Consider the following 27,561-nt stretch of genomic DNA (forward strand, 5'->3'; position numbering starts at 1 on the left):
TGTGTGACAGTCCTAAACTGTTGTCACGGTGTCGTGTACACAAGGTTTCGAGCCTAAACAAAAAAGCTTTGAACCAAGAGACTCTGAGTCGCACTCACAACCGTAGTCTGAGCCTCCCCAAACACCAGCAATAAAAGTGGTTGTGAAAACAGAACAAAAGCATGCCTCAGGTTGCACATCGCTTTTAATCTGAAAAAACGATTAGCAGCATAATCCTTTCTTCCCGCCACACAAAGATCATCTTATTCCTAAACCCACTAGCCAATTTTCCTTTGTTCACAGCGTTGCAAAATACGTGCACCATTCTGTGTCGGAGACACATACGACCCGTAGGCATTTCTTATGTACACACACATGTGCTAAAGCCACACTGAATGTCACAAAAATATGTGTGTATGGAGGTGGTACTCTACTTAGTAAATTCACAAGGGATGGAGGAAAGGCATTATTGCTACACTACTGGGGGGAACTATATGAAGCTTGCACGATTTCAAAAGTTGTGTCAAGTGTTAACACTGATTGATGTACGAAGCTTGCATGATCTCGAGAGCAGTGTCAGACTTTGACACAGATTGGCGTTAAGTGCAGCTTGCACAAGTGTAATCCTAACGTTACTGGCTCGCTTGTTCACATAAGTAGGTATACATGAAAGAACAAAACAAAAAAAAAAACAGCACGAAAAATACACAACCAAAACTAGCTCTGCCTGTACGTTTGCACGAAAACCTTTTTTACTCAGTCAATCATGAAAGCTCAAGGAATAATGAAAAAAAAAAGGACATTTGTGGGTATTCACATACTGTACAGCGTTGGTTTGACAAGATTATCGATGTTGCAGTAATGTCCACAAGATAAATCAAATACGCGACGGAGTTGTTTTCAGAAAGCTGATCGTCCAGGTTGTGGGAACAGAAAAAGCCGAACTGTTCCTCAGCTTGTTTTAAACCTAACACGCCAAAAAGTAAAGGAAGTAACTTGACAGAGAGGAGGCACTATGGTTTTGCGTTTCCTTCAGGCCACACTTTGTTCGTGAGGTTGCGATTCCGGCGGTTTCATGACGTCTGGCAGTTCCGGTGGGCTGGACAGAGGTGTTATGTCCAGGGGTTCGAACTTTCCGCTTTCGGGGTCGCGAAATGCGAGACCCACCGTAGCTGGGGCCTGGGCTTTGGCCGTTCCACTGTTGAGGCCGTAATCGGTGAGATTCTTGTTGTCGTCCATGCATTGCTCATCTTTGAACAAGGTCTGATTCTCCGGTGCGATTTTAGTGATACCTGCTATCATCTTCTTGAGTTCCTTGACGGACGTTGTCTCCTTCGCGTCCAGAAAAACTGTCGTTTTTTTCCTTCGGACCATCAAAAATACATCCATCTCGAATTGTGTTCTTTCGAAGGGTTTTTGGTCAAGTTCGCTCGCACAGTGTTGCCAACAGCAGTTGTCTGCTTTGCCTTGCTTTGGAGATTTGTGACTGGATTTTCGCAATGCGGATGACGCCTTGTTATGGGATAGAAAGTGCGCAGGTGTTCGTGATTTAAATTTTTATTCGACAATTCTTCAATATGGGCGCTATAGAATACTATTTAAGTTTCGTTCGATTTTGCGCGGAAGAAAGGACTGCGAGTCATGTGAATGAATCATCGTCTGCTTTTAAACATTGAAGTACGTCACTCGGGAACGATGGTAATACGAGCTGTCACTTTCTTTTTTTCTTTTTAAACATATACACATTACATATGCACAGGCTTGTTCTCTGTTACCATGTTACGTACGGAAGGAACGTGTTGTCTTTTGAGACTTCGCACCTCATAACTTGTTTCTACTTTCATAGCCCTTCTTTTTATTTGATATGTTCTATATGTGCCAGAGTCAATACCAATTCGTTATTATTTTTCCTTTTTATTTATTTCCTTAATTATGACCATCTCTCTATATACAGGGTGTTTGCTCTAACGTCTCCAGAAATTATATTTAAAGCGAGCGATAAAAGAAAAGCAAGTGGTACTTTTCTGCTACTTGAGTAAGTACTGCTTCACTAGTAGCACCTGTTTCTTAGTCAAGTAGCTGAAAAGTAGCGCTCGTTTCTCTTTTATCGTTCGCTTTAAATAAAATTTCTGGACACAGAGCAAACACCCTGCATACCTCTGCTTGCATAATTGATATTATATATTGTGCTTTATGTCTTCCAAGAAGATCATCTTTGATCGTGAACGTGGTCTGCTTTGTTGTAGAAATTCATCTAACCCATCACAAAAAATTAGAGCAATAAAATAATAACCCCAAGAGAAGTGGAAACGCTTGTAAGATTGGGGTCATTCCTGCAACTCTAACCTGCGCCTCGTGCTGGGAGGTCATGATCAATACTCTCGCCTCATTAGCCACAGACAACAAACGTCTAATGACAAATGACTTTTCTTCCGGCTGTAGGGAAACCAGTGCTGCCGGTGCTGCCCCTTCGCCTTTGGAGGCGGATCCAGATTTCGATTAATCTGTTTTGACTACAAGATGTGGACGTGGGGCGTTGTATTTGCAGTTAAGTAGCTTCGCTTGCTTGGACGAAATGCCTTCCAGTTTATTCTATTTCCGAAGCAAATTGTTTGGCAACGCTCCCATGAACGCTCCCCACCACAGCCTTTTACCTTTTACCCGCGAGTTTCCAACGCGAGTGGGTGCTCAAGCAACCCTGCGTATGCCTTTTCATATTTCCATAGCAACCGAAAGGAAACGTAGTATAAGCCAATCGCAATGCGCCCCGCAGTGTGACATCAGTGACATTTCCGCCATACGTCCCGCTGCTTCCCGCCTTCCTGCTCGAGAAGCGTTTTTACTCGGCAGTTGTGTCAGCATTTCAGTGTGCGATTGTTTGCACAAAGCACGCCCTATTCCCAGTTCGAGTCTTTCAGTGTCACACTAGAAATCAAACAAGGAGCCGAAATGGTTATTCACGTGGTTGAAAGCAAGGTAAGCACTGCTTGCTCATGCTGTATAGTAGCTCGTCTGCACGCACTGGTCCATGGTTTCAATCCGCGCGTGAACTAACCCTAAAGTTCCAAACACGGCTAAGATTTGATTTGCGTGCAGAATACTTATTTAGAAGTATATCAGGGTCTTTTCATTACGTTTTTACAACAACTCTGCTTGAGGACTCAGCACGAACACACCCCACAACTTGCGATGGCAGACATTGCGCGCCGTGGCTGTAGCGAATACCTGCAAAACAAACAAGTGCGTGTGATTCCGTAGTTAATTTAACGCTATTTTTGTTCTTGTGTTGATTTTTGTGCTGACGTGCAGCGTGTTTTCACGAATGTTTTTGGACACCCTTGGCGCGCGGCGGCCCCCCTTTTTTTTTTCTTCATCTTGAAACCTACTTCCGGGAAGGACTTCCCATCGATTTCTCGTTTGCTATGAGACGATGCCAACCTTGCCAGGAATGCAATGGGGTTAACTTTCTCGGAATTTCTGAAATTGTCTCGACGTCAGCGTTGCCTGAATCACTCACGATATTTATGTGCGGCGTTCGCCAGACGGAAGCACAGTAGCGGTATATAACGCAAGAAGAGGAGCAATCGTAAGGGCGCGGCATTATTCTATGCAAGAGATAGTGCAACGAATGGCAGTGTCAGCATGTGCGAAATGGGTCTGGTTTTTCTGAAGTCTGCCCAGGACGCAAACTAACTCCCCCACACCTCCTTGATGTCCTCTCTCCACCTGTCCACGTCTGTACGCCGCTCATAGCCCCATTTGCTCCGTGGCACTAACTCGAAATAAATAAAAAAAAATACTGCTTCTTCAGCTATCTGAAATCTATTTCCGAAGGCAGACATTCAAATGTGGCCAAAAAACTAAACAAACCAATCCTAACCTAATCATATTTGCATGGCCTTGAATATAACTCTGAAAAAAAAAAAGAAGCAAACCAGATGTTCAAGCATTTACAAAAATGTTCAGCCTTGTGGCACCTGAATGAAATCAAGTTTACTCACTGACGATGTTGCACAATTGATGAAGCAAAAACAGATTTCTGTATTTTTGGAAACATAATGCTCATTTGGGTTATTAAGGTACCATAATGATTATGTTATTTTGGTTATTTGATAGGTTTGTCATGCTGCTTTTTTTAAAACTTGCAGGAAGACTTCGAGAAACAGCTCGAGGAAGCTGGCGGAAAATTGGTTGTGGTTGACTTTTTTGCCACCTGGTGTGGCCCTTGTAAGATGATTGAGCCATTTCTAAAGGTAACTGTTTTGTTGAAACTGATGCAAGGTTAAATTATATGATAATTATGCTAAATTTGCACATGAGCGTCTTCTGACTCATTGTCATCTGTTCATGATCAGAACCAGTCAGAACTTCACAAGGACACTGTAATCTTCTTAAAAGTTGATGTCGACGAAAACGAGGTACGTTACTGCGTTGGAGAGCTGCTTGGATGGTGTCCTATTGATTTTTTATTTTTATTTAGGAAATCTCTTCAGAGTACGCTATACAGTGCATGCCCACCTTCCTGTTCATTAAGAATAAAGCAAAGGTAAGAACGATCAAAGTGTTTCCAACTTACATTAAAGCTTCTAATGAAGATTGATTGAGATTACAATGTGAAAGTCTAAGGCTTGTAGCAAATTTGTTCTGCAAAACATGCCCTGTAAAGAAGTGCGTCGTCGTCATGTTGTATGTAACGAATTAAACAAAAAATGTCGTACTTACCGTACCACCGCAAAATATGAGAGAATTTTGAGCCTTTTTTTTTTTCTTTTTCCTCTAGGTGGATGAAATCTCTGGGGCCAATCAAGAGAAAATAAAAGAAATGCTCGAGAAGCACAAGTAGTTCATTAAATATATTCATGTGCGTGTTGAAGCTTTCGGCCGTCCACGTGGTTTCATGCTCCGCACCGCTTGGTCCACTGCATTTCTGCGAGACGCATTTTGGGGGCGTGCGCCACTGCATTAATGGAAGCATTGATTTGCAATCAGTCATGCCATATGTGAAAAGAACTCTCCCGCAACGAAGCCTTACAGATGTTAGATATATGTACGGGTGCTGCTGGTATTTTTTTAGCGACACATTCTGTAAATGAAATATGCACGTATGCGATCCTTCTTTTTTTTGTTACACTGATAATTTCAAAGAAAATATGTGATGCCCTGCGAACAGTTTTTGACGCAGTTTAACCTTTGTATACATTTAGGTGGTGTACATGATCAGAGGCTTTGAATGTTATTAAAAATGTTTCATTGCTATTCGGTTTTCTACTCTTTTGCAAGAAAGTGTAAATCATGCTGTTGAGGAAGTGCAGATGGCAAGACAAAGCTGTATTTGTAGCGTTATAATTTCAAGTGCGGTGAAGGAGACCAGATAAAATAATGCCGGAAAATAGCCTGCTGGTGGAGCCCCGCGAAGCCATACATACTTTCCAAAATGGCATCTTTTCTTGCCCTTGCCAAGGCTTGTCTCCGTCTGCGATAAGTCGCCATGTCTTCCTTTCGATAACGGTCATGGTCGAGATAGCGCCTGTTACTCATTCATATCAATGAGCCCCCATCACGAGTGTCACGCCACAATGACTGCGACATTGCTCCGACCAATGGAAATCGCGCAAGTAGTCTTAACTTTTTATTTTTACGCAGGCAATAATGATGCATAAAAGTTACATTTTATGTAGTATCGAAAACGGGAGCAGTCTGTTTTCCTGAAGTCACCGAAAGCGGACGCTTGTGCAATCTGTTCCTTCCGTGTTGTCCTCCTACTTCGTAAGCGACCTTCAACTTCTCAAAACAAGCCCGTGGCTTCTGTCCAAAGCTCTCGTTGACGTCGCTCGACGACAACGCCGGTGCACAACGTCTTGTGTCACATCTTCAATTCAGACGGAGGTTGGAAATCTTCGCATTTCGGCGCCCGATATTGCAGCCGAGAAACTGTTCAGATTCTAGCAGACGACAGAAGGAGACTGCGCGCGGTCATCTGCGAGCAACGGCTGGTAGCAGATGGATATTGCTGACCTCCTCATCTAATAAATTCCTCGGTCCAACGTAAGACTGCTATCACTACAAGTGATTGTCAAGCCGTTCGTGTGATAAGAAGTTTCGAAGTGGCTGGCGTTGTCATATCTCTGTAGTTGCTAGCAACCTGGATCTTCTGTGTGAGTATCTATCGTCTGCAACTATTCCTCTTGATATGAACTCCGATAAGGCCACTTTCTGTTCGCCGGTCGCAGGCTGCTCGCTCTTCGGACTGTCTTGTTTTTCGCAAACCAAATTTTTCTGTGCAAATTTGTGATCTTGAAGATGCAAAGCGTGGCTAGAGTACCGGGCCCGTGCTTGGTGGGGCTTGTGGCGCGCGGCGATTTCATCCGCCGCGATGCTGCCAAAGTGGTTGGAAACATGCGGTTTGTGAAAAGGTTCCAGCCCTCAACAGCGAGCTTCTTCTCGAGGGCTTTGCCTTCGAAAGGAGACTTTTGCAGCAGGCATTTGGGGCCGCGTGAAAAGGACCAACGGGAAATGTTGAAATACTTGGAAGTCAAGGTAAGATTTTTTTTTTCTTTCTCATCAGAGGGGGGGATTGAGAGGCGGGATCGTGTGTTGGATCGTGACGGTACTGGCATGAATGATTCGTGACCAGCATCGCGATGAGGTTGCAAGGATGTGCAAGTCCAGTTGATGGTGAGCCTTGCCTGCACTTCCGCATGCGTTGCCTGTATACTTGTCAATGACTAGTTGAACTGAACAAGAGTTATAGAATACCGGGTGTTTCAGTTAAATCCCCGGGCTAAATACGGGTGTGAATGAGTGCGAATGAGAACTTCTAAAGCAGGGCGCTGTCGGCATTAAAATGGGTACTACCCCTTTTGGGACCTTCAGTGGAGACCTTTTAGAGAAAAATCTGCCACCGAAGCCGGTCATTTGTTTCATTAATTAATAGGTTTTGGTTTACATATTTTGTCGCGGCGAAGCGCAAAAGGACGTAATTCATTTGTGGACAAGGGAGTGGAAGAGCGCCCTTCTGCGCTTCACCGCGACCAGCCGCGACAAAAATATGTGAACCGAAACCTATTAATTAATGCAACAAATGACCAGCTTCGGTGGCAGATTTTTCTCTAAAAGGTGTCCACTAAAAGGTCCCAAAAGGGGTAGTACTCATTTTAATGCCGACAGCGCCCTACTTTAGCAGTTCTGTTTTTTTACGAAGCTCATTCGAATTCTTATTTAAAGAATGAGCGCCTCCCACTCATTCACACGGTGCGCAGCTTGTAGGTGGTATCAGACAGATATTTGCAAAAAATGAAAGTTCGTCGATCGGTGCACCGCGAATTATTTAGCCCGGGGAATGAACTGAAACACCCGGTATAGAGTGGTAGGTATATAGAGAGGTATAGGTAAAATTTATTGAACAACGGACCGGCCAAGTGCGACGTTTTGGGCCTTTCGCGCGGTTACAGCGATTACTTTTCCTCGTGGGACTGCAAACAACCAAAACTGGTTTTCACGTAACAATTTCGTGTATGGGTTTCAAAGAAGCATAAATACAAATTACCATTTCATTTCTTGCGCACAGAACATCTCAGAGCTGATTGACAAGACAGTGCCGGAGAACATACGGCTGAACAGGGAGATGAACCTGGATGATCCATTGAGTAAGTACCCCCCCCCCCCCTTATCTTCCTCCATTATCAATGAACGTACCCGAAGAAACGTTATGCGTAATAAATAAGGGGCGTGCATATTGCTGGCCATTCAGCTGGAGCTGTTATCTTCATTCCCGCCTGTTTTCCATATATGCAGCAAATAGTCCTGCATGGATCGAGTATGTTTAGTTGCTAAACGTTATCTTATCTCAGGCCAGTCTTTCTTTTAATTATTTTTTTGATGGGGGGGTGGGGGGTAAAACCGTATTCCATCTAATATGTATTGACCGAGTTTATATTGGTCTGGGTCGAGTCGAAGGAGTTGCTAGCGCTACAACTACAGTGCATTTACAGCGAAAAGGTTCTGGAATTAAACGAAAAATAAATAAAGAATGAACGAATCATTGTTGAAAATAGTTTGAGGAATCCAATGGAACGGCCCCATACTGCACTTATTCGTCCAATGAACGCCGTGCGAGGTGAGCTCGGACTTGGCTGCGACGCGCAGAGGTACACTTAGACCCCCTACACCCCCCAAATGTTCAGTGACACCCCCCTAACTTTTTCACCCCCTACAGGGGGTGCCCTTGCGATTCTAGCTGTAGACACATGTCGGTAATGATATCTTAAGCTGTAATGACATAACTATAATTATGACCCCCCCCCCCCATTAATACCCCTCCGTGCTAGGGATTCTGGCTAAACCACTGGATACACTGCGCCGAGGGAGGGGTGAGCGAAGTAGGCAGTTATCGGGTACGCTGATTACTTCAATCTCCCTCGTTATCACCAGCTTTTTACCGCGTGAAATGAATTGAAAGGAAAAAAGAAACAGTGTTCCGCAGGACGCATAATATGTCCTTTCTCGTACGGATGCACACCCCTGACGTTCACTTCCAAACGCCCCTTCATTCGACGGTACCGCCAAGGGCCCGAAACTCGCCAGTTCCTTTGCGGGATAAAGTGAGGCGCTTCATGCGTTTCACGTCATCGGACGTCAGAAAACGTCATAAATTGAACGTCATGGAGACATCCGGTGGCTAGTGATTACTGATTGGTTCCCATGAGGATGAATTCGTTTTCTGGGCGATGATTGGCCGTTTTCAAATTTGTTCGCGGGCGCTCGAACAGGCGACAGCGCGGCGGCTGTGCCGGTTGGAACCGGCGTCCACGGAGTCGACGGCGTCCGTTTCGGACGGCTCGTGTTGTGTAGCGGTTGTGTTGGACTATGAGTTCTGATTTTTCCTGTTTAAAAACGCAAGCTGTATCATGTGAGTGTCCTCGAACAGTAAGAGCTGCCAGGGAAGATGCCTGCGCAACATTTGTGCTCTGCTTCTTGGTCTACAAACTGTTCGAGCGTCCGAACGCCTCGTACCCGATACCTGGTTAGAGGTAAGTCATTTGTCGTTGCTTGTTGCCTTACAACACCGCATTCACTTCGTGTATTGTGAATAAGTTGCTTAACAGTTACCGGAATACGCGGTGACCGAGACAGATAGCGTAGCTTTGCAGATACGATGGTAGACTATATTTCTTTTCGTGAAACAATATCATCTAAACGTTATGATTAAATACCCGTTCACGTCGTACTGTATAAAGGTATGACGCTACTGTAAGTCTGATTCTTGGTGATTTCGCTCGACAAGTTTCGTACGACGCGTTGACTTAGTAGCTGTTCTGTACGTAGCGCCAAAGCCAAGATTGTCAGGCTAATCGGTCGGAATAAATCATTGTGAAGTAGCGCAATAAAAGGTATTTTTTATACTAAGGTCGATTATCACACCCCATGGCTGCGAGCTTCTCACAACCCTACCACCGCTCTTATTTTTCGCGTTCAATAGCACCTTTTATTCTTTCTATTGACATTGCAACTTTCACATGCATAACCGTAAATCTGATACAATTTTTTTTCATCTTGCAGCCACTGAGCTCCAGTTCCCAGTAGCAGTCCTTGCCAGAGGCAGTCCGACATTATCAAGGTTCTTCAAGCAAATTCTGGAGCAATATTAATGTCATCCTGTGTACGTCTTGCTTGCATAACCGTATGTTGCACAATAAAATACTTCATGTGACAAACAACCAAGGCTCTGTCGTATTCCTATAACCCACTGCATTCCGACAAACGCGAACCAAAAAAAACAGTGCATGAAAGAAAAAAAGGAACAACAAAAGAAGACGGGAAGCAGAGCAGAGAGGAGGAAAGTAGTGAGAGAGAAACGGATGACACGTCATTTACGTCATTCGCGACATAATCAAAAAAGAAAAAAAAATAGGGTGGCTAGTCCTCAGTCATTGGTCGAGCTCCGGAGGTCACGTGAGTTTTCAGCTACAATAGATTTCTACTACAGCTTCGCGCCCCTGGTACCGCGGTGCTCCCATTGCACATGCGTGCGCAAAAGACGCTAGGGCAATGGTGCGACTCTTGCCAAGTTTATCTCTTGTATCGTATGTTCTACGTCATTTTGACGTGAGTCTTCACACACACACACACACACCTCGGGCTTCTTCCTTGGTTCATGGTCCTCCTTTACAGAATATACCAGCTTCCTGCAGTTTGTGCGACGCACAAACACCATATCGTACAGTGTGTCCCTTTAGTGCTCCCTTAAAATCGATAACCTAGTGCCTGCTGAGGTCATCGCGTCATCAGAGGCACTGCCTTTGATTACGTGGCTCAGCAACTCCGATAAGGAAGTCTCTGACCTGCTACTGGATGCTATCTGCTGTTTGTTCCAGTGAATGTTTGCCTCCGACACTTTTTCATCACGTGGACTACAGCTGCTTTTCTTTACGCGATAACAATACGAAGATAACGTTACTGTTCATTTCGATTACTTAATCGATTTCCCGTTGAATCGGGTCGTCAGTGTTATCGTGAAGCTTATTAACGTTAGTGGTGTTTGAGTAGTACAATTTTGAGGGGGGCTGCGCAGATGCCATCACGACTTGTGCGACGATTATAAAAATTGCTGAACGCGTAGTAACCTCGCAATGTCAACGAAAAAAAAAAAAGATATTAAAAACGTTTGTACGTTCAGCACGGAAGATGACAGGTCGAAGTAAACGCACATTTCCTGTGCTCCATGGATAATACAAAAACATTTCCGAACGTGTTGTGCAGATATTTGTAGTCGTTGTGTGCATCGCTTTTCGAGGTTTTAGTTTCATTGACCAAATTTGGAAGGCAAAGCCTTGCAAAGATACTTATTTCGAATTCTGGGTGAAATCTACTTATGCACGCTTATCTTACAAGTTAAAGAAAAAGGGTCAGTACTGGTACCAGTACACGGAACACGACGCTGTCATGCAGCAGTGAAACGACAAAATCCGTTTTTTTTTTTCCTTTTTTCTGCGTACCGTGCATCTGTCCCAAAAAGCTGGCCACATGGCCCGTTTTCTGGAAAGACGCAGGCATATGCACGGGCGCCAGCGAAGTGTTTATCTCGCTTGTCACGGATGCATATAGTAAATAAATAACGTCGCGTGTGAATGAACGCTTGACTTATCTTGACTTAATATTCTGTGCGTGCCCTCAGGTGAAGAGGAACTCATCGACAGAGCTCGACAACTGGCCGACATGAATAAGGTGTGGCGATCGTATATTGGCATGGGATACTACGGCTGCCTCACACCCAACACAATACTGAGAAACGTTTTCGAAAATCCTGGCTGGTAAGCATAAAAATGTCAAACAAACATTTACCGGGGCGGCGTTAACGGCCGCGTTCTCAAAGACGCTATAGCTCACTCAAAACGGCGTTCGACATAGCTAGCGTTATCGATATATTTCAAGTTGGCGCGCGTTATGGGGATTGTAGTTTGGCGCACGAACGTAGTTCGGTCGCCATCTTGGTTACCTGACAATAAACGGTTGCCCCCAGGCACCCGTCCCATCTGGTATAGCATTCCTGTAGCAGTGTAGCTGTCGTAGGGATAACGACAAGTTGAAGATCGGACTCTAGGATTTCGGCTTTCAGGAAATCCGGGTCGTCGGAACTATCTGACAAAATCTGAAAACCATACGTCGGTAAAAGAAATAAAAAAATAATAACGGTTCGGATTTATCCGATAAACTTCGCTGCTCAACAAAAAAGCCATGTCCCGATGATTTCGACACGTTTACGTCGAGGCGATTGTGATTAGCACACCGTTGGTAAGGTTATCGTGCCTATCGGAGCCAGTTGCAGTCGCGTGTGACTCAGAATCGTGTCCACTGATTGGTTCCGGTTGATACGGTTCGACGCAACCCAAGCAGGCCTTGGCCAAGATGGCCTTGAACAGGCTCGTGAAACTGAAGTACTCTGATAAGACGAATACCGACCACCCCTATTGTACTCGACTTTCAGTACATTGTGCTGCTTGGGAAGCAACGTTATCATCGATTTCTCGGGGAATTACAAACTCCGAAAACACGGAACCTTACGCAAACAGTTGTCGCCTCAAACTGAATACTCAACCGGCCCCTTTAGTTATATATTCTATAACACAGAGGTGGGCAACGACACGAATGACGCCCTGGGGAAATGTGCGTCCTGGGCCGACTTCTAAGGGACATGTGTCTGAAGGCGTCTGCGGAAAAAGCAGGAAACACCCCAGAGAGCACGACGGGATTCGAACCCGGGTACCTTCCAGTCTCGCTAACCGCTGAGCCACGCGAGCTGGTTCTATAACACATAGGTCCGTCCAGAAAGGTTTTCGTTAGTATGATCGCAGCGCCCTGTTTCTCAGTTTTCTTGGAATTCATCTTTGAACACCTTCGATTTTGTGCTTCGATGGCTGATGACATGTCGTACGGTACCATTATTACGCCACTTTGGTCTGCATACGCAATCTCACTCATGGAACTCATTTGTAATATTGTATTTCTCCCTTGAAATCCGCGTAAGCGGTGGAGCAAATGGAACCCGGTCCCAGGGGCCCTTTTGTTAAATTCCAATGGAAGATTCGGAGCGCCTGTGGAGCAAGTTCTGTTGCTCCGCCGAGAGCAAGTCTGTTCGATTGGCAGATTGGGAACAGTTCTGGAGTCTTCGAATGGAAGCTTTAGAGCGGCATTTGGAGTCAAGGTCGCTCCACGGAGCAACCCAGACTGCTCCGCCAAAATAGGCAGATTCAACCGGAACTCTATGTGACGTGTCACTTGTCGCTCGTGCTTCCTATTTCCTGTCTCTGCTTCGCCGACATGGCCGCTTCGCGCAACGCGTCATCGCTGTGACTAGTCTTTCGCGTCGTACGTTGGCGATTTTGTTTCATGAAGGAAGCGATAAGTCAGAAATTACAATGGCAACGTTAGGAGATTAGAAGGACCTTGATGTTGCGAAACATATGGCGTTATAATGGAACATGAGTACCTTCTTCTTCTTCTTCCTCCGTCTCTGGCCGCCATCCACCAAGGGAGATTGGCCAGAGCTAAACTGGGCGCAAGTGTTCCATTCGCAGGTTCGGATCACTTGCTCTAGGCCAGATCAAGCCGCTCCATTGCCGAGTCTGCCACTTGCTCCGACTCTGCCATTGGAATTCAACATTTGATAACGTAGTCTGCCCCCGGCGGGTGGGCCGTGTCTTTGAATGCGCGGCTGATAAAAAGCTCGTCGGGGCAGTACCGCTTGCGGTGCGAAATGTACGACTAAATGTCGCAAAAAATTCATGCTCGCCGCAGAGGGAGACGAATAAGTGCCTTGCACTTCGTTTTGAGGCCAGGACCTCCTTTTCTCGGTCGTGTTCCGTTGGGGTAATCGCTGGGTGAAAAACTACTACTCCTTGGAACAAATTTTTTGCCCCTGCTCCGCAAATGGAACATTCAACGCATGCCCCGAACCTGCCAATGGAACAGGTTTTGCCCCCTTCCCGGGGCAAAAGTTTGACCCATCCCTGTCAATGGAATGCGCATATTGCGAAAGGTCTAGGTTAGGTCTTCCTTGAAATCCGCGTACTATAAGCTTACGCCTGGGAGGGAGACCGTGTAATGAGCACCTGCTCTTCGTTTTTAGGGCGAGTATTATTTTAGTCACGCGATGCGGTCAAGTATCTTTGATGTGGGATGTGACTTGTGAGCAAGCATTGCGCGTTGTCCTATGTATACAGTTCCTCCTGTTACTCATGTACAGTGAACCCTCTTTAATATGACCCCCGATAGCCTGACATACGCGCTTTACGACCATACCTCTGGGGAACAATGCAGTAAAAACCTCTGCAAGTCCCTCCGTTAATATGACAATTCCGCATTATGACCAAAATGTTCGGGAACGACCATGGTCATAATAACGAGGGTTCACTGTATACAACAACAACAACTTTATTTTTGAGATGATGAATGTGGAGTCTCATCGCCGGGGGCGATACTCTATAGCCCATTGCTGGTGGTAATGTGGTGAATGAAATAATCAGCCCCATCACAATAAGGATCGAAGTCCTATGGTGTCCAAAAAGGTCAAAAGAGCTTTGAGGGCAGAGCGTTGGTGGGCTGTATTCGGCCATGTGGACCAATCAATACAGAGAGAGAGAGAGATGGGGGGGGGAGGGGAGCGAGAGTCGAGCTGGTTAAGAGACACGCCGGAGAGTGCGTTTCGGGAAGGTTAGTAGTGTGAAGCAATGAAGAAGAATGTGCTCTAGATCTTCTAGAGCACCGCAGTGACAGCATCTAGGAGAGTTAACTTGTCTCAAGCAGTAACGCCACTGAGCTATAAGAAGCCGCATCCAGTCGCATTCGGTGAATGAGTGCAGCGTCTTGGACGAAAGGTGTTTCGTGGCATGCGGAAAGCGAGCGTTGGATCAACTCTTCTCAGCATAGCTGGTGGGAGGAATGTCAGTTGTCCATTGGCAGGAAGCCAGGGGTGTCACTATAGACGACGAAGAATGGAACGAGGGTCTCCTCTCAACAGCGCAGTACCCGTGCACCTCCGAGACGAGAGAGCTGCTTCTGCGGCGCTGTCGGCCTGTATACAGTTGACAATACAAACTCTACTCTTTCAGCACTCTTCGCGTGATATGATGTGTACAAAAAGCAGTCTCCCTTTGGGAGCTATATGTCGGTGTTGAGGCGACCACGTCCATAGCTGTAGTTCTCCTACGCGGTGACAAAAACCCAGTTTTGATGACAATACACACACATAATTTACTTTTGTGGTTACAAGATATCCAGCACGTTATTGTTGGCTACTGACGTTAATTTGAAGAGGGCATTATTAGGTTTTTGTTAGAAGTCGTTGATTTTGAAGTAGTTGAGCATTGCATATTGTCGCACCCTCCGGTCTTCAACAGAAGTCGTTTTTGATGAATGCATTGCGCGTATTATCATCCTTTCGTTGACATCCCACATAACATGTAAATAAATTTTCTAATAATTAAGTTTAGAAATCGACATGTACACTGCCGAAGGTCTACTGTATGTGACGACAGAAAGTGAGGGGGTTTACACAACCGTACCCTCCCCCCACCCCAGATTCGCGCCCGCCCGTGACACGAATCACTCCGAATCACGAGATTATTTCACTTTCAAGCAAGCAGAAGTGATTGGGTACGATAGTTTCGGTTTCCCACTTACGCATGATGTCAACGACACTTTGTCTGTCCGAACAGGACGACGCAGTACACGCCGTACCAGGCTGAAATTGCTCAAGGCCGACTGGAGAGCCTTCTCAATTACCAAACAATGGTGACTGATCTGACTGGCCTAGACGTTGCCAATGCTTCCCTTCTGGACGAAGGCACTGCGGCCGCTGAGTCCATGGGTCTCTGTTACAGGTGGGTACTTTCTTGCGTGAGTCGTCCGTGCCTCAAATAAGCTTATTGGCTGTATAGAAGACTATAGACTACATACTACAAGACTATAGACTATATAAAACTTTTAGGACAACTTCCAACCCATCCTCCAGGCACAGGTTGGGACAAAAGTTTACGGAACACGCGAGCGGCGTACTTTTTCTTTGGTGCGACACTCTAGCGGCCGGCGGAAGCGGTTATGTTCACTGCTTCGGAAGGGTGGAAAGGTGCACTGCTGGAGATACACAGTGGTAGTTCCGGTGTCGCTTGGGTGTGTCTGGGAACTGGAAGCTACCCACCCACTTTTGTAAACTTTTGTCCAAACCTGCACCAATAAAAGGCTATGGGTGTCTCTCAGAAGGGCACCAGAGCCGTGCATGTATACAGCCTTGACTGAAACTCAAAGTTGTAGGGAAAACTTCGAAGTCCCCCGCGTCATTGGGCATCACCATTCAGAGGTTCACATCATAGGCTGGCCTGTGGACCCGCCGGCCTGTGACTCGCGGGAAGTCTGCAGTAGAGCCCTGCACCATCCGCGGATGGAAGCGGATATCCGCGGATATCCGCAAGATACTTGCGGATTCGGATGAAAATTTATCACTTTCTGCGGGTGTGCGGTCGGATGCGGATGCGAAGGCAGCGGATCGGATGCGGATATACCGCGTGCTCTAATTTTTCCACTAGCAATTTGTATTGCGAGCCGACAGCGAGCGCATGCTCGGGTTCACCTTTGACAATGCACGGCCAAGACGGGAGAGGAGGCATTCTGGCGTCCACGCGAGCATCGACGAGGTAGCGTTCTACGCGTTCAATAAGTCTCTCCATATCGCGTTTGTTGAAATGTTTACCTTTGCTTATCGTCGTGAGTCCTTCCGTGACAGCATGGAGGCATCCGAAATTATACCAACATTCTTCCGGCGGTATTTACGCGTCCTTCGAAACTTGCGGATTTTGCGGATCGGATGCGGATATTGCGTTTTACTCAGCGGATCGGATGCGGATGTAAACGGTCGTGTATACAGCGGATACGGATCGGATGCGGATAACGTGTGCGCGGATGCGGGTCGGATGCGGATGCCAAAAATCTCATCCGCGCAGGGCTCTGCAGTGTTCTGAGAGGCACTATTTTTGACTAGGCTTTGGCCGTTTCGAACGGAATAACGGACGAGCTCGATAACCGGTGGGCGTGGGCCTGGCTAAAAAACAGTGTCCCACACGTCAATCTCTAACCGTCATTCTCTTTGTTCCCAAGCCGTCCCCTTCGTTACTCATTGGAGTACTACCCGCTGTCGTCCACTCAATAGCTAAGGATTGCGATGACGTGGGGGCAGGCGGGAATAAGATGTCTGTGCTTTCAATGCAACCTTCAGTTCTAGAACCTCTTTTGTGTACATCTTTGAATCGGTAACGGGAGAGCGAAGTTGTGTTCTCTGCTTTGTAACACTCGACAGGATCTATAATAAGTTTGTTTTAATGCCTTCAGGTATACCAAGAAGAAGAAATTTTACGTTTCCGACAAAGTTCACCCACAAACGCTTGCCGTTGTACAGACCAGAGCCAGGTAGGCTTTTTTTTGTCGTGTACCATTTCGTGCGAGTATATTCTTTACATTCGGGAGAATTAAAAGTCAGTTTTGAAGCATTTGAACCCAAGTGTTTTTTTAGGAACCCGAAATAAAGGGTTGTCACTGCACATTTTCCAGTCTTCAATAGAACCCAAACAATGGTTTCCACAGTGACAACTTCTTATTTCTTTTGGGCGCTAAAACAGCGTGGGTGAGCTGCTTTACAAAATAATAATGATGATGATGATGATGATAATAATGATGATAAATAATTCACTGCCACCTTATGCATTATGCCGAACGCGTTAAAAATAGCGTGGCTGTATATAGGGATCATTTATGGGGACTGCGGATAATAGACGATTTCAGAAAATCCCAATGCCCCTTGCGTACGCGTTGCATCCTGGGAGGTCACTGGAATAAACCGTCCTTCGCGTTTCCTTTTCGCTGACTTTGACTCCTCATGGACAACCGGCCGAGAGAGGAGGAAACCGAAACAGCTTAGAGACCTTCTCTTCCTTTGTTTCCAGCAAGTCCCCATAGTTCAAAGCGGTGCTATAAGCTCTCTGGGATTTTCTGAAGTCGTCTAAGCTACGGACGGACCTACAAGGTGATTGACCCCACGAAGCTATATCGCTTTAAAAAGCAAGCAAACCCCCTTTTCCAGCGCCATGGGAGTGGACGTGCTAGTGGAGAACATATCCAAAATGGACTTTTCCAAGAAAGACATCTGCGGCGTATTGTACCAGTATCCCGACACTGAAGGCGCTGTCCACGACTACACGGATCTCATTAAGACGTGTCACGAGAACAAGGTTGCCATATATTCCCCCCCTATCTTTGCAAGCTCTTGCTCAGTGACGTCGTATTAGGCAAATTCTTGAATGATTGGAGGGGCCGGGTCTATAACTTTCAGGCTCTGGCAGTGTGCGCAACGGACCTGCTCTCGCTGGCGGTGCTCCGTCCACCAGGAGAAATGGGGGCCGACATTGCTGTGGGGTCTAGTCAGCGTTTCGGCGTTCCACTCAACTTCGGCGGCCCCCACGCGGCCTTCTTCGCAGTAAAGGAGTCTCTGACGCGTCTCATGCCCGGCAGGGTTGTTGGTGTCACACGGTCAGTCATCGCCAATTTGTTTTCCTTTGTGTTTCGAGCTTTGTCGATAGAGTGTAGTGTGAGGTCTATATTGTATGCATTGAGAAATTCATGTCATCAGGACTCCGATAGAGGGACGTCCCCTACAAGTGAACCGTGTAGCCATGTTACTCAATGCTGTCCCCAGTATAGCTTAATTGGCACCGTTGAAGTCTCTCTTCGCAAGCGCCGTTGGGGACTAGCATATGCTTGAAGCACTACCGAACCAACTGAGGACACCGATGAGGAATCTTCTCAAACTTCGTGGAAGTGGGCCCTGATCTTCAGGAGCCCGTACTCACTTCAGTTTGCCGTTCGCGGACACATATATTGCCCGCATCATGAATGTTTCTCTCTCTTCCACGAAAATCTCTAACACATACAGGGGGAAAATGTATTACTTTTTACAGCTGCTTCTCTGACCATTATGAACCATTAAGAATGCTGAGCAAGTGGAGCGTTCTCAATGGTTGCCATTTTGTGCGTATTGATAACGGAACTATAAGTCGCATGGGAGACGTAACGTACCTGATTGGTTAACCCCACAGTGACGCAACGGGCGATCGAGCCTATCGCTTGGCGTTGCAGACGAGAGAGCAGCACATTCGTCGAGATAAGGCAACCAGCAACATATGTACTGCACAGGCGCTACTGGCTAACATGGCCGCCCTGTTCGCGGTGTACCACGGACCCTCGGGCATCAGGAACATCGCCACCGGAGTTCACCATTGGACGCTGATACTCGCTAGAGGTGCGATGGCAGGACAGGATTGGTGCATGGGAACGCTGTGACACGACGTCATCTGTTTCAGGGTTGTCGCACGAAGGACACGTGGTAGAACACCCTCACTTCTTCGATACCCTCAAAGTGAAGCCCAATGATGGGTCGCTCGATGAAATACGCAGGCGAGCTGCAAGCAAAGAGATTAATCTTCGATATTTGGCGGACGACACTGTAAGCCAACAACCGTGTGGCCATATTGTGCCCAACTGGAAGTGTCTCTTCACGCAGGTCGGAATCTCCCTGGACGAGACGGTCAAACAGAAGGACCTCGACGACCTCTTGTGGATATTTGACTGCAAGAAAAATGCGGTTAGAGTCTTGCGATCTCTAAAGGCCATAGCCAGCGAAAAAGAAAGCTTTGCTTGTCCGATGTGGCTATAACATGCCATTTTTCAGGCTACCATTGCTGAGGAGATGCCTGAAGAGCCCCAGGAGAGTGTGCTCTTCTCCGATCACAGACGGACCAGTGACTATCTCACTCACTCAGTGTTCAACACGTTAGTCCCAACGCACTAATTATTCTTCCTACAGTATTGCACTAATTGCAGTATTGCACTAATTGCATTAATGCGGACGATTCGTGCAGGTACCATTCCGAAACTCAAATCGTGCGTTACATGAAACAACTTGAGAACAAGGATGTTTCTCTCGTTCATTCCATGATTCCTTTGGTAAGCAGTGCTACAGTGCATACAACACGAAGTATTATACTGTTGTCGTATCGCATATATAGATCTTTTTCTTTTAGGGTTCCTGTACCATGAAATTAAACAGTACAACAGAAATGATGGTAAGGCGATTTGGGAAAAGGTATTTGCATATACTCGTAATCTATTCTGGGAATTATATGGTGCAGAGACAATGATACGTATTCACCATGTTGTTGGCGATAATACTCGAAAAATGGGAACGCCTTTCCTACCCTCATCAGTTCTTTGGGTTTATGCATATTTTCTAAATCCTTTTCGATGCTTTGTGTTCCCTTATTTTGAGTTCCGCATGAATTATTTGGCATGGATACTATTACCGTACTCAACTATGATCTATGTAATCAACTGACCACTTATCACACGCAAGGCGAACACTCCCAAGATATAAGATCTTCCGATTAATAGACAGAATGTCTTAATGACCTTCAAAAAAAGAGAGAGATAAGGTTATCGGGAGGTGAAAAGGTTCTTGGGAGGTTCGGCAACCACTCAAGGGCACCTTTTCTAGCCCGTAAATGTACACAAGATCGTGTTCAGTGCCACTGGGACACATTCGGTGTTGTTAATATACGGGGGGAGGGAGAAGACGAAGCTCTTTGGCTGCACGTATACGGGAGGCGAAAGTAGCCGAAGCTCTTTGGCTGCACGTTTGACTAGTGCTGGTGTGGCGTCTTTTGGGACTCGTAAACACATTCTGTGTTGTTGTATACGTCTAGGGGACAACCAGTACTTCGATACTGATGCAGGGAAAATCATTTATTTCCACAGCCTTCGTCATTCCCGCAATTTGCGAACCTGCACCCGTTCGTACCTTCCGACCAGTCACGTGGTTACAAGCTGTTATTCGAAGAACTCGAACGAAACCTGTGCGAGATCACGGGATACGACAGGATTTCTTTACAGCCCAACAGGTAGCGCTTCATGGCTGCATACGTGGTCGTTTTTAAACCACCGGTAGTCCCGTTTTACTTTTTTCAGTGGTGCTCAGGGAGAGTACGCTGGACTAAGAACTATTTCTTCTTATTTCAAAGATAAAGGAGAAGTTCAGAGGAAGGTGAGTGTTAATTAAAAGTGCCGCTACGGACTAAAAACATATACGTGTATACGCGCTTCAACGAATTTTCCAAAGAACCCACAAAACGTCATAGTTTCGGATTCTCCAAGCGTATATGTGACGTCACCCAGTGCTCTGGTGGCAGTCTCCTAGCACCATTCCCGGGCTCCTTACATGTCTCCGCTCTTCATTCCACGTTGGAAGACTGCCAGCAGCTGTGGTGAGGAGTCGGAAATAGACATTGAAGGAGCAATGTTGCCAGACAGGTGGCAGATTGCGTGCACTTTAACGTCACACGTCTCGAAACTAGAAATTAATTTTATGATATTTCCGCGTTGCATTTCTTGAGGAGAACGACAGGGAATTGGGACACGAAATTTAGTCCACAGCGGCACTTCAAAGCATTATCGGCTGGAAACATATTGGAATTATTAAAATTACGTCTTATCTCCGTTAGGTGTGCCTGATTCCTGTTTCTGCCCACGGCACGAATCCAGCCAGCGCGCAGATGGCTGGTATGATGGTGGAACCTATCCAGATACTCAAGAACGGAAACGTTGATGTCGCTCATCTCAAAGCGAAAGTAACTTTATCGACTCTTTTACCCTATCGGGCCAACTGCAACAGTGTTCTTTCTAGTTGGACCAACACGACGACAAAGTGGCCTGTATGATGATAACGTATCCTTCAACGAACGGCATATTCGAGGAAACCATCAAGTAAGGCCGATGTTCGTTCAGCATGGCTCTTCTGATTACGCTGGAAACGTATTGACGTCTCGAAATAGTTCGTAACGTAATAGTTCGTAATAACAGTAATCGTTCGTAACGTAAATGGTTCGTAATAACAGTAATCGTTCGTAACGTAAAGAGTTCGCAATAACTGTAGTAGTTGTTAACGTAAATAATTCGTAATAACAGTAATAGTTCGTTAAACTGCTGTCAAATATTTCAAACACATTCTAAACATCCAGTTGTGTGAGTACTCGAACCACTTTCATATTACGAAATTGCCTGCCGTATTTTCCCATTTATAACCCGCGCTTTATGCATGGTAAAGATCGAAGATCGAGTGTCGCCACGAGGCAGTGCGAATTAGTCGACGCTCGACGCTCGAGTTGTTAATTTTCAGGAGTGCGCGATATATGTACCGGAAAATACGGTATATACATTCGTCCCGTGGTAATTGACCAGAATGAGAATCATGAAGTACAATGAAGAGACACGTTCCTTATTGTTCAGGGATGTGTGCGACCTTGTTCACGGCGTGGGTGGCCAGGTGTACTTGGATGGAGCCAACATGAACGCCCAGGTTGGTCTGTGCCGGCCAGGAGATTATGGCTCCGATGTGTCTCACCTCAACTTGCACAAAACCTTCTGCATTCCTCACGGCGGTGGAGGGCCCGGGATGGGACCAATTGGCGTGTAAGAGTCATTATTTTTATATTCTAGGGATGAAGCGAGACGCGGTGTTCGGGGAGTCTTTGCTCGGATCAGAGGACGTCTAAATTTCCACAAGGACGAAAAAAGTGTACCTTATGCTGTCGCATAATTTGTAACGCGTTCCGACTGAAAGAAATCGTGTACTAAAGTATGGTCCTATAAAGATGTTATGGACGGACATACACGGCTGGTGGGCCTTATATAAGCCTATCTCTTTAATATGGCGAGATAGAGCCATACGGTATAGGTATGCCATGTCTTCGTTCGTGTCAGAGTTTGCAGCAAAAATCAAGTGTACAGCAAGTCTCAGCAAGATTGCTGCATTTGAGTATTTCTGTAAAAAGCTCCAGGTGTCTGTGCTAGGTCCGTCCGTGGCTTTATACGGTCACGTGGTACAAATGCCAACGATAAGCCTCGATCGTACTGTACTGTCAAAATCAGACTGTATTTTATCCCTCAGGAAAGCTCACCTAGCGCCTTACCTACCGACCCACCCGATCGTGGACCCGATGACGGCGCATATTGGTGACGACCCCCGAAAACCACACGGCGTGATCAGTGCCGCCCCCTGGGGATCTTCAGCCATCTTGCCCATCTCGTGGGCCTATATCAAGATGATGGGGGCCCAGGGCCTCAGGAGAGCCACCGAAGTGGCCATGCTCAACGCTAACTACATGCGAAAGAAGCTCGAGAACCACTACAGGGTGCTCTACCTTGGAACACAAGGTTAGGCTTAATCGACCTATGGTGTGCTCACGAGAGCGACATCCCCGCATGAAAACCTGCTCTTAGTCACATTAATTAATGAACTGTAATTGGCGGACTCTTAATGGCTACGTCACGCCCTTTAGGCGATCAGGCTTTGTTTATCTAGGCGGCGTTGCACACTGCGCCCTTAGCAGACGACACCGTCTTTTGCTGTCTTCTGCTATGGAATATCCTCGTCGCAGGATATTTGCCACGGTTAGCTGTGCACGAAAAGTCACGTTTTTGCGCATATCTTCCGCTGGAATATTCTGGGGAACGTCGCTCGTGTGAACACGCGGTAAGATTCCCCGTTCTCTGGTCTTATATTAGGGTTCGTGGCACACGAGTTCATCCTGGACATGCGGGTCTTCAAGAAAAACACCGGCATCGAGGCTATGGATATTGCCAAGCGTCTCCAGGACTACGGTTGGACTACTGCCTACTACGACGCTCGTCCGCGTTTTTAACTTTACGACCATTTTACTTTTACAGGCTTCCATGCACCAACTGTCTCGTTTCCTGTCAGTGGCTGTCTTATGGTGGAACCGACAGAGTCTGAAGACAAGCAGGAACTCGACCGCTTTTGTGATGCTCTTATCCGTGAGCTCATTCAATTGACATTTGGACACACCCTGTAATGAGAGTTTCCTGACATGTCTTTTAACAATCTTTCCATCTTCGCAGTAATACGAGATGAAATTCAGGCAATCGAGGATGGGAAGATGGATCCTAATAATAACCCTCTCAAGGTAAGATAGTCGCTATCTTACGTCAGAGAAGTCTCATCTGTCCTTATCAACGTTATATAGCAAGTTTGCCTTTGTGTTTCTGTCTCCGTCGCGTGAGGATCATTCCTGTCATAATTAGTGTATAGCTAGCTCCAGCACGAGCCCAAGTGTTGATCATTCCTTGATGATCATCTGTTACGATGATCACATGGCGTGTAACAATGGTGTGTGTGAGAGAGAGAGAGAGAGAGAGAGAGAGAGAGAGAGAGAGAGACACATGACCCGAGGCAATGCCACCTAGATAATAGAGGGCCTGCGCGCACTCTTCATTTTATCTATACGTCACGCACCTGGACCCCTGCTGCTGTTGGCGATAGATGTGACGTCACCGAAAGAGGGAAGGGGAGAAAAAGTTCCCTCATTGAAATGTAAGGCGGCCGCGATGTTATCGAAAGAGTGCACAGGCCTTTTGTTATCCTCCAATGCTGTAGCGCTCCGCTGGAATGAAATTTTCTCATTTTTGATCAACAGATGGCGCCGCACCCTCAAAAAGTGGTGATTAGTTCGAACTGGGACAGGCCGTATACTCGTGAACAGGCCGCGTTTCCTGCTGTAAGTATGCGCAATTGATATTTCCAGTGTTCGTTAATACAGGGCCCGGAATTTGAGACATTTGCCTATAAACGCCTGAACGCGGCATTTTCGGGGTCGCCTGCCTTTTTGTCGACTTTGTTGGATTGTGCCCTTTCTTCACGTTTTTAGATGCCATAACAGCAGTTTTTTTTAGAGGTGCAAATGCGCCTTACATGCTCATGCTAACCGCTGCATTTTGCTTTTCGTTTCTGTGTGTTTGCGCCTTCTGTTCCTGTTTTGCGTTTGGTTTCCTCCAGTACCTTGGATTGCTAGAAAGGGTTCAACATATTTGATCAAAATATTTGGCCTTTCAAGATCTTCAAGGGCGGATAACTAAAAGTATTATTCAATATAGCGTAGTTCAATTCAATTTTTATTTTTATTTCGTAGCCACCTTTGCATTCGTGTGTCAGAAGTCAAAGCTTGTACGGTACCGTAGCCTTTATAAACGAGCACGTTTTCCCTGAAGGAGCCTTCTGAAACACCAACAAAGCACACGAGCCTACCAGGTTAACGTGCCTGTTTTGGAGTGTTTGAGGGACTAAACGCCTGCCTATTTCCGATCGTTTTTAGTCCCTAAATTTCCGGGCCGCATTCTTTTTTTTTTTTTTAATTCGGTGTTAGCGCCGCGAAGCAACTGCGGCTATGAGCGGCGTACGGACGTGGACAGATGGAGAGAGGACAGCAGGAAGGAGTGGGGGACAGGAGAGTTAGTATGCGTCCTGGGCCGACTTCAGGGGGAACTGTGCAGACCTTCGTCTGGAAAGTCTTGGGAAAACCCAGGGACAACCTGAGACAGCACAGCCGGTGACAGGATTCGAACCCGTGTCACCTCCCAATGTCTCGGCGTGGAAAGCGATCATCCTAACCACTATGCCACGGGAGCTGGTCCCGGCCGCATTCATTTGAATTCGCCTAATCCCTGTGAGGAATGCTGCAACCAGAGCGTCGAACCGAAACGTTTTTCGGTTTGTTTCGGGTTCGGGATCGGCCGTAAAGGTTCGGTTCCGGTTCAGCTCCGGAGTTCACATATATCGGTTCGATTAACCGGTTCAGAGGCTGTAAACCGGTTCGGAACCGGTTCGAGGTTCTATAATATGCTACAGAATTATAGGTAGGCACTAAAATTATACGTACAAGATCTCTTAGTTACGTTTTTATGCATTTATTTCTGTTTTTTTTTTTTTTTTTTTTTTTACCAACAGGACCCCCTCTCATCCCTTCCCCGACCAACGTGTCGCCAATCTAGGCAGGCAGACCCCCCACATCACCCCCCACCACACACCAATCCGAACCGGTATCCCGAACCGGTAACCGTAGTTTTTATATCGGTTCGTTTCCAGGCTCAGTTCCAAGATGGCGCTAGCAACTGCGGTTCATTTCCAGTTCAGTTCCAGCTAAAAATTCCGGTTAATTCCGGTTTTCGGTTTCGGTTCCGGTTCGACGCTCTGGCTGCAACTTTCTGTGAACGTCATTATATACCAGAGACCACTCGAAATATGGAATTCGTTTCCAACATTCATCAGGTGGAACACGACCATCCAAAATGCATTAGATGTCCATCACTAAATTATTTACATTAGCGGGAAACGAGATCATGGAGCGTCAACATAGACGGGAGTATTATCATGCGTAACAAGGCTGCGCTCGAGCTCGAGCGAAGGACTATACGACAACACAATTCGGGGAGCGCGCTTTTACGCAGTCGAGGCGATGTCATCCCAATGCCTCGCCCCCGTTTCTACGATACGTTCTATACGTAGTGAGAGCTCCCTTTCATTGCTTACAAGACCTTAGTGTCACCTTTCACTGCGAGGCTGTCCGGAATGGATCAGAAGTAGAGGTACAAAAATATGAATCTTATATGTATATCGATATCTGGAGCACAATATCGATAAACTTCGATTAAGATATCCATTAACAGATCGACATTTTATCGATGTACACGAGAAAAATGACATTTTGTCGCTATCTAATATGTATATAAGTAAATGTCGCAATTCTGAATATTGATAAATATCGACATCGGAATACTGGCATCGATCGATATTATATCAACACCCACGAAAAAAGAAGGCGATATTTAGCGATATGTATCGATATCCGCGCAAAAATACACTGATATTGTATCAATACTTATCGACATATAGCGATATAATCGAGAAAAATACCGGTCGTTTATCGACACTCGATGAAAAATACCGATGTTTTTAAAACATCGATAATATGAAATTGTTAAAAATCATGATGTTGCTCCACCCCTAACCAGACGTCTAACAAAAACTCATATCGAACGTACAGACACACCCCATATATTCGAATGCCGTCTCTGTATCAGTAGTGAGTTTTAGTATTACGTGACGCTGTCGCCTTCTGGTATGGTTCTCCGCAATGCGCAGAGCTCTGCTGGTGTCTTGCGCGTGCGCAGAACTACCAAAGCTATCTCTTAATCTCTTACGTACGCAAAGGAGATAGCGTATACGATATACAGGGTGTGTGCAAAAAAACATGACCCGCATTTAGGCACATAGCTTGTTGCCTACCTAACTAACGAACTTCCGGTGGCGCACGATGGGGCATTTATGCGTGCGAAATCTGTAGAAAAATTGTGGAAGCCATACCCAGCTTAAAAATAAACGGAACAACGAAAACGTCGGCTTCCGTGCATCAGAATAGGGCAACATGGTGGACAACAGGGTGTATGTGAAAGGGCAACATGGTGCACGTAGGAGAGTTGTGTTCAAGTACCGCTAGGGGAGCTATCCGTGCATAAATCGAAACGATGTCCCACATGGATGCTCATCGGTAGTAGCCCTAGCGGTGCCTGCACATAACTCTCATGAGACGGAAATGCACTACAATGCACTGTCATGACCGCCCTATTCTAATGCATGGAAGCCCATGTTTTCGCGCTCTGTTTATTTTTTTACACTGAGTATGGCTTCCAGGATTTTTTTGTAGCTTTCGGACGCATAAATACGCCGTCGTGCGCCACCGGAAGTTCCTCGGCTAAGTAGACAACGAGTTACATGTAAAAATGCGGGTCATGTTTTTCTGCACACACCCTGTACTAAAACTCACAACCAGCTCGCTCGCTTCCTAACGTTTTTTTTTTTTTTTCTCTCTCTTCTTTGCAGAGCTTCGTGACCCCCGAAACCAAGATATGGCCCAGCGTGGGCAGAATCGACGACATCTATGGTGACACTCATTTGTTGTGCAGTTGTCCTCCCATGGAGACGTATCAATCTCTCAAGGCCTAAATCTTCTATAGGCTGCTTATAGGCTGCTTATAGACTGTACATAGCCTGCATACTGTGTATACCTATTGCCTGTCAGTATAATTATCGATGATGAATGTTATAAAATAGTTTACGAACATAATTTGTTTTTTTTT

General features: G+C 46.1%; 3 protein-coding genes across 3 annotated transcripts; 2 read left to right on the forward strand and 1 right to left on the reverse strand.

The window, feature by feature from the left end:
* Nucleotides 1–1,011: 1,011 nt before the first annotated feature.
* LOC135390543 (elongin-B-like) lies at nt 1,012–1,368 on the reverse strand. The gene has a single exon (XM_064620237.1). It carries the CDS (start codon nt 1,366–1,368, stop codon nt 1,012–1,014), a length of 357 nt encoding a protein of 118 aa, XP_064476307.1.
* A 1,394-nt stretch (nt 1,369–2,762) lies between these two features.
* On the forward strand, nt 2,763–5,235 carry LOC135390899 (thioredoxin-2-like). Its single transcript, XM_064620870.1, has 5 exons — nt 2,763–2,955; nt 4,128–4,232; nt 4,335–4,397; nt 4,460–4,525; nt 4,760–5,235. Exons 1-5 carry the CDS (start codon nt 2,929–2,931, stop codon nt 4,820–4,822), a joined length of 324 nt encoding a protein of 107 aa, XP_064476940.1. The 5' UTR covers nt 2,763–2,928; the 3' UTR covers nt 4,823–5,235.
* A 422-nt stretch (nt 5,236–5,657) lies between these two features.
* On the forward strand, nt 5,658–27,548 carry LOC135390897 (glycine dehydrogenase (decarboxylating), mitochondrial-like). Its single transcript, XM_064620868.1, has 24 exons — nt 5,658–6,516; nt 7,547–7,625; nt 11,153–11,288; nt 15,192–15,356; nt 16,858–16,935; nt 17,606–17,753; nt 17,855–18,051; nt 18,618–18,820; nt 18,882–19,024; nt 19,082–19,162; nt 19,250–19,350; nt 19,440–19,524; nt 19,602–19,643; nt 20,332–20,474; nt 20,542–20,617; nt 21,075–21,200; nt 21,257–21,336; nt 21,859–22,041; nt 22,520–22,785; nt 23,137–23,232; nt 23,299–23,406; nt 23,491–23,555; nt 24,066–24,146; nt 27,305–27,548. The coding sequence occupies exons 1-24, from the start codon at nt 6,280–6,282 to the stop codon at nt 27,425–27,427; spliced, it is 3,042 nt and encodes a 1,013-aa protein (XP_064476938.1). The 5' UTR covers nt 5,658–6,279; the 3' UTR covers nt 27,428–27,548.
* Nucleotides 27,549–27,561: the final 13 nt, after the last annotated feature.

Source organism: Ornithodoros turicata, chromosome 4 (genome assembly GCF_037126465.1).
Source record: "Ornithodoros turicata isolate Travis chromosome 4, ASM3712646v1, whole genome shotgun sequence".
NCBI lineage: Eukaryota > Metazoa > Arthropoda > Arachnida > Ixodida > Argasidae > Ornithodoros > Ornithodoros turicata.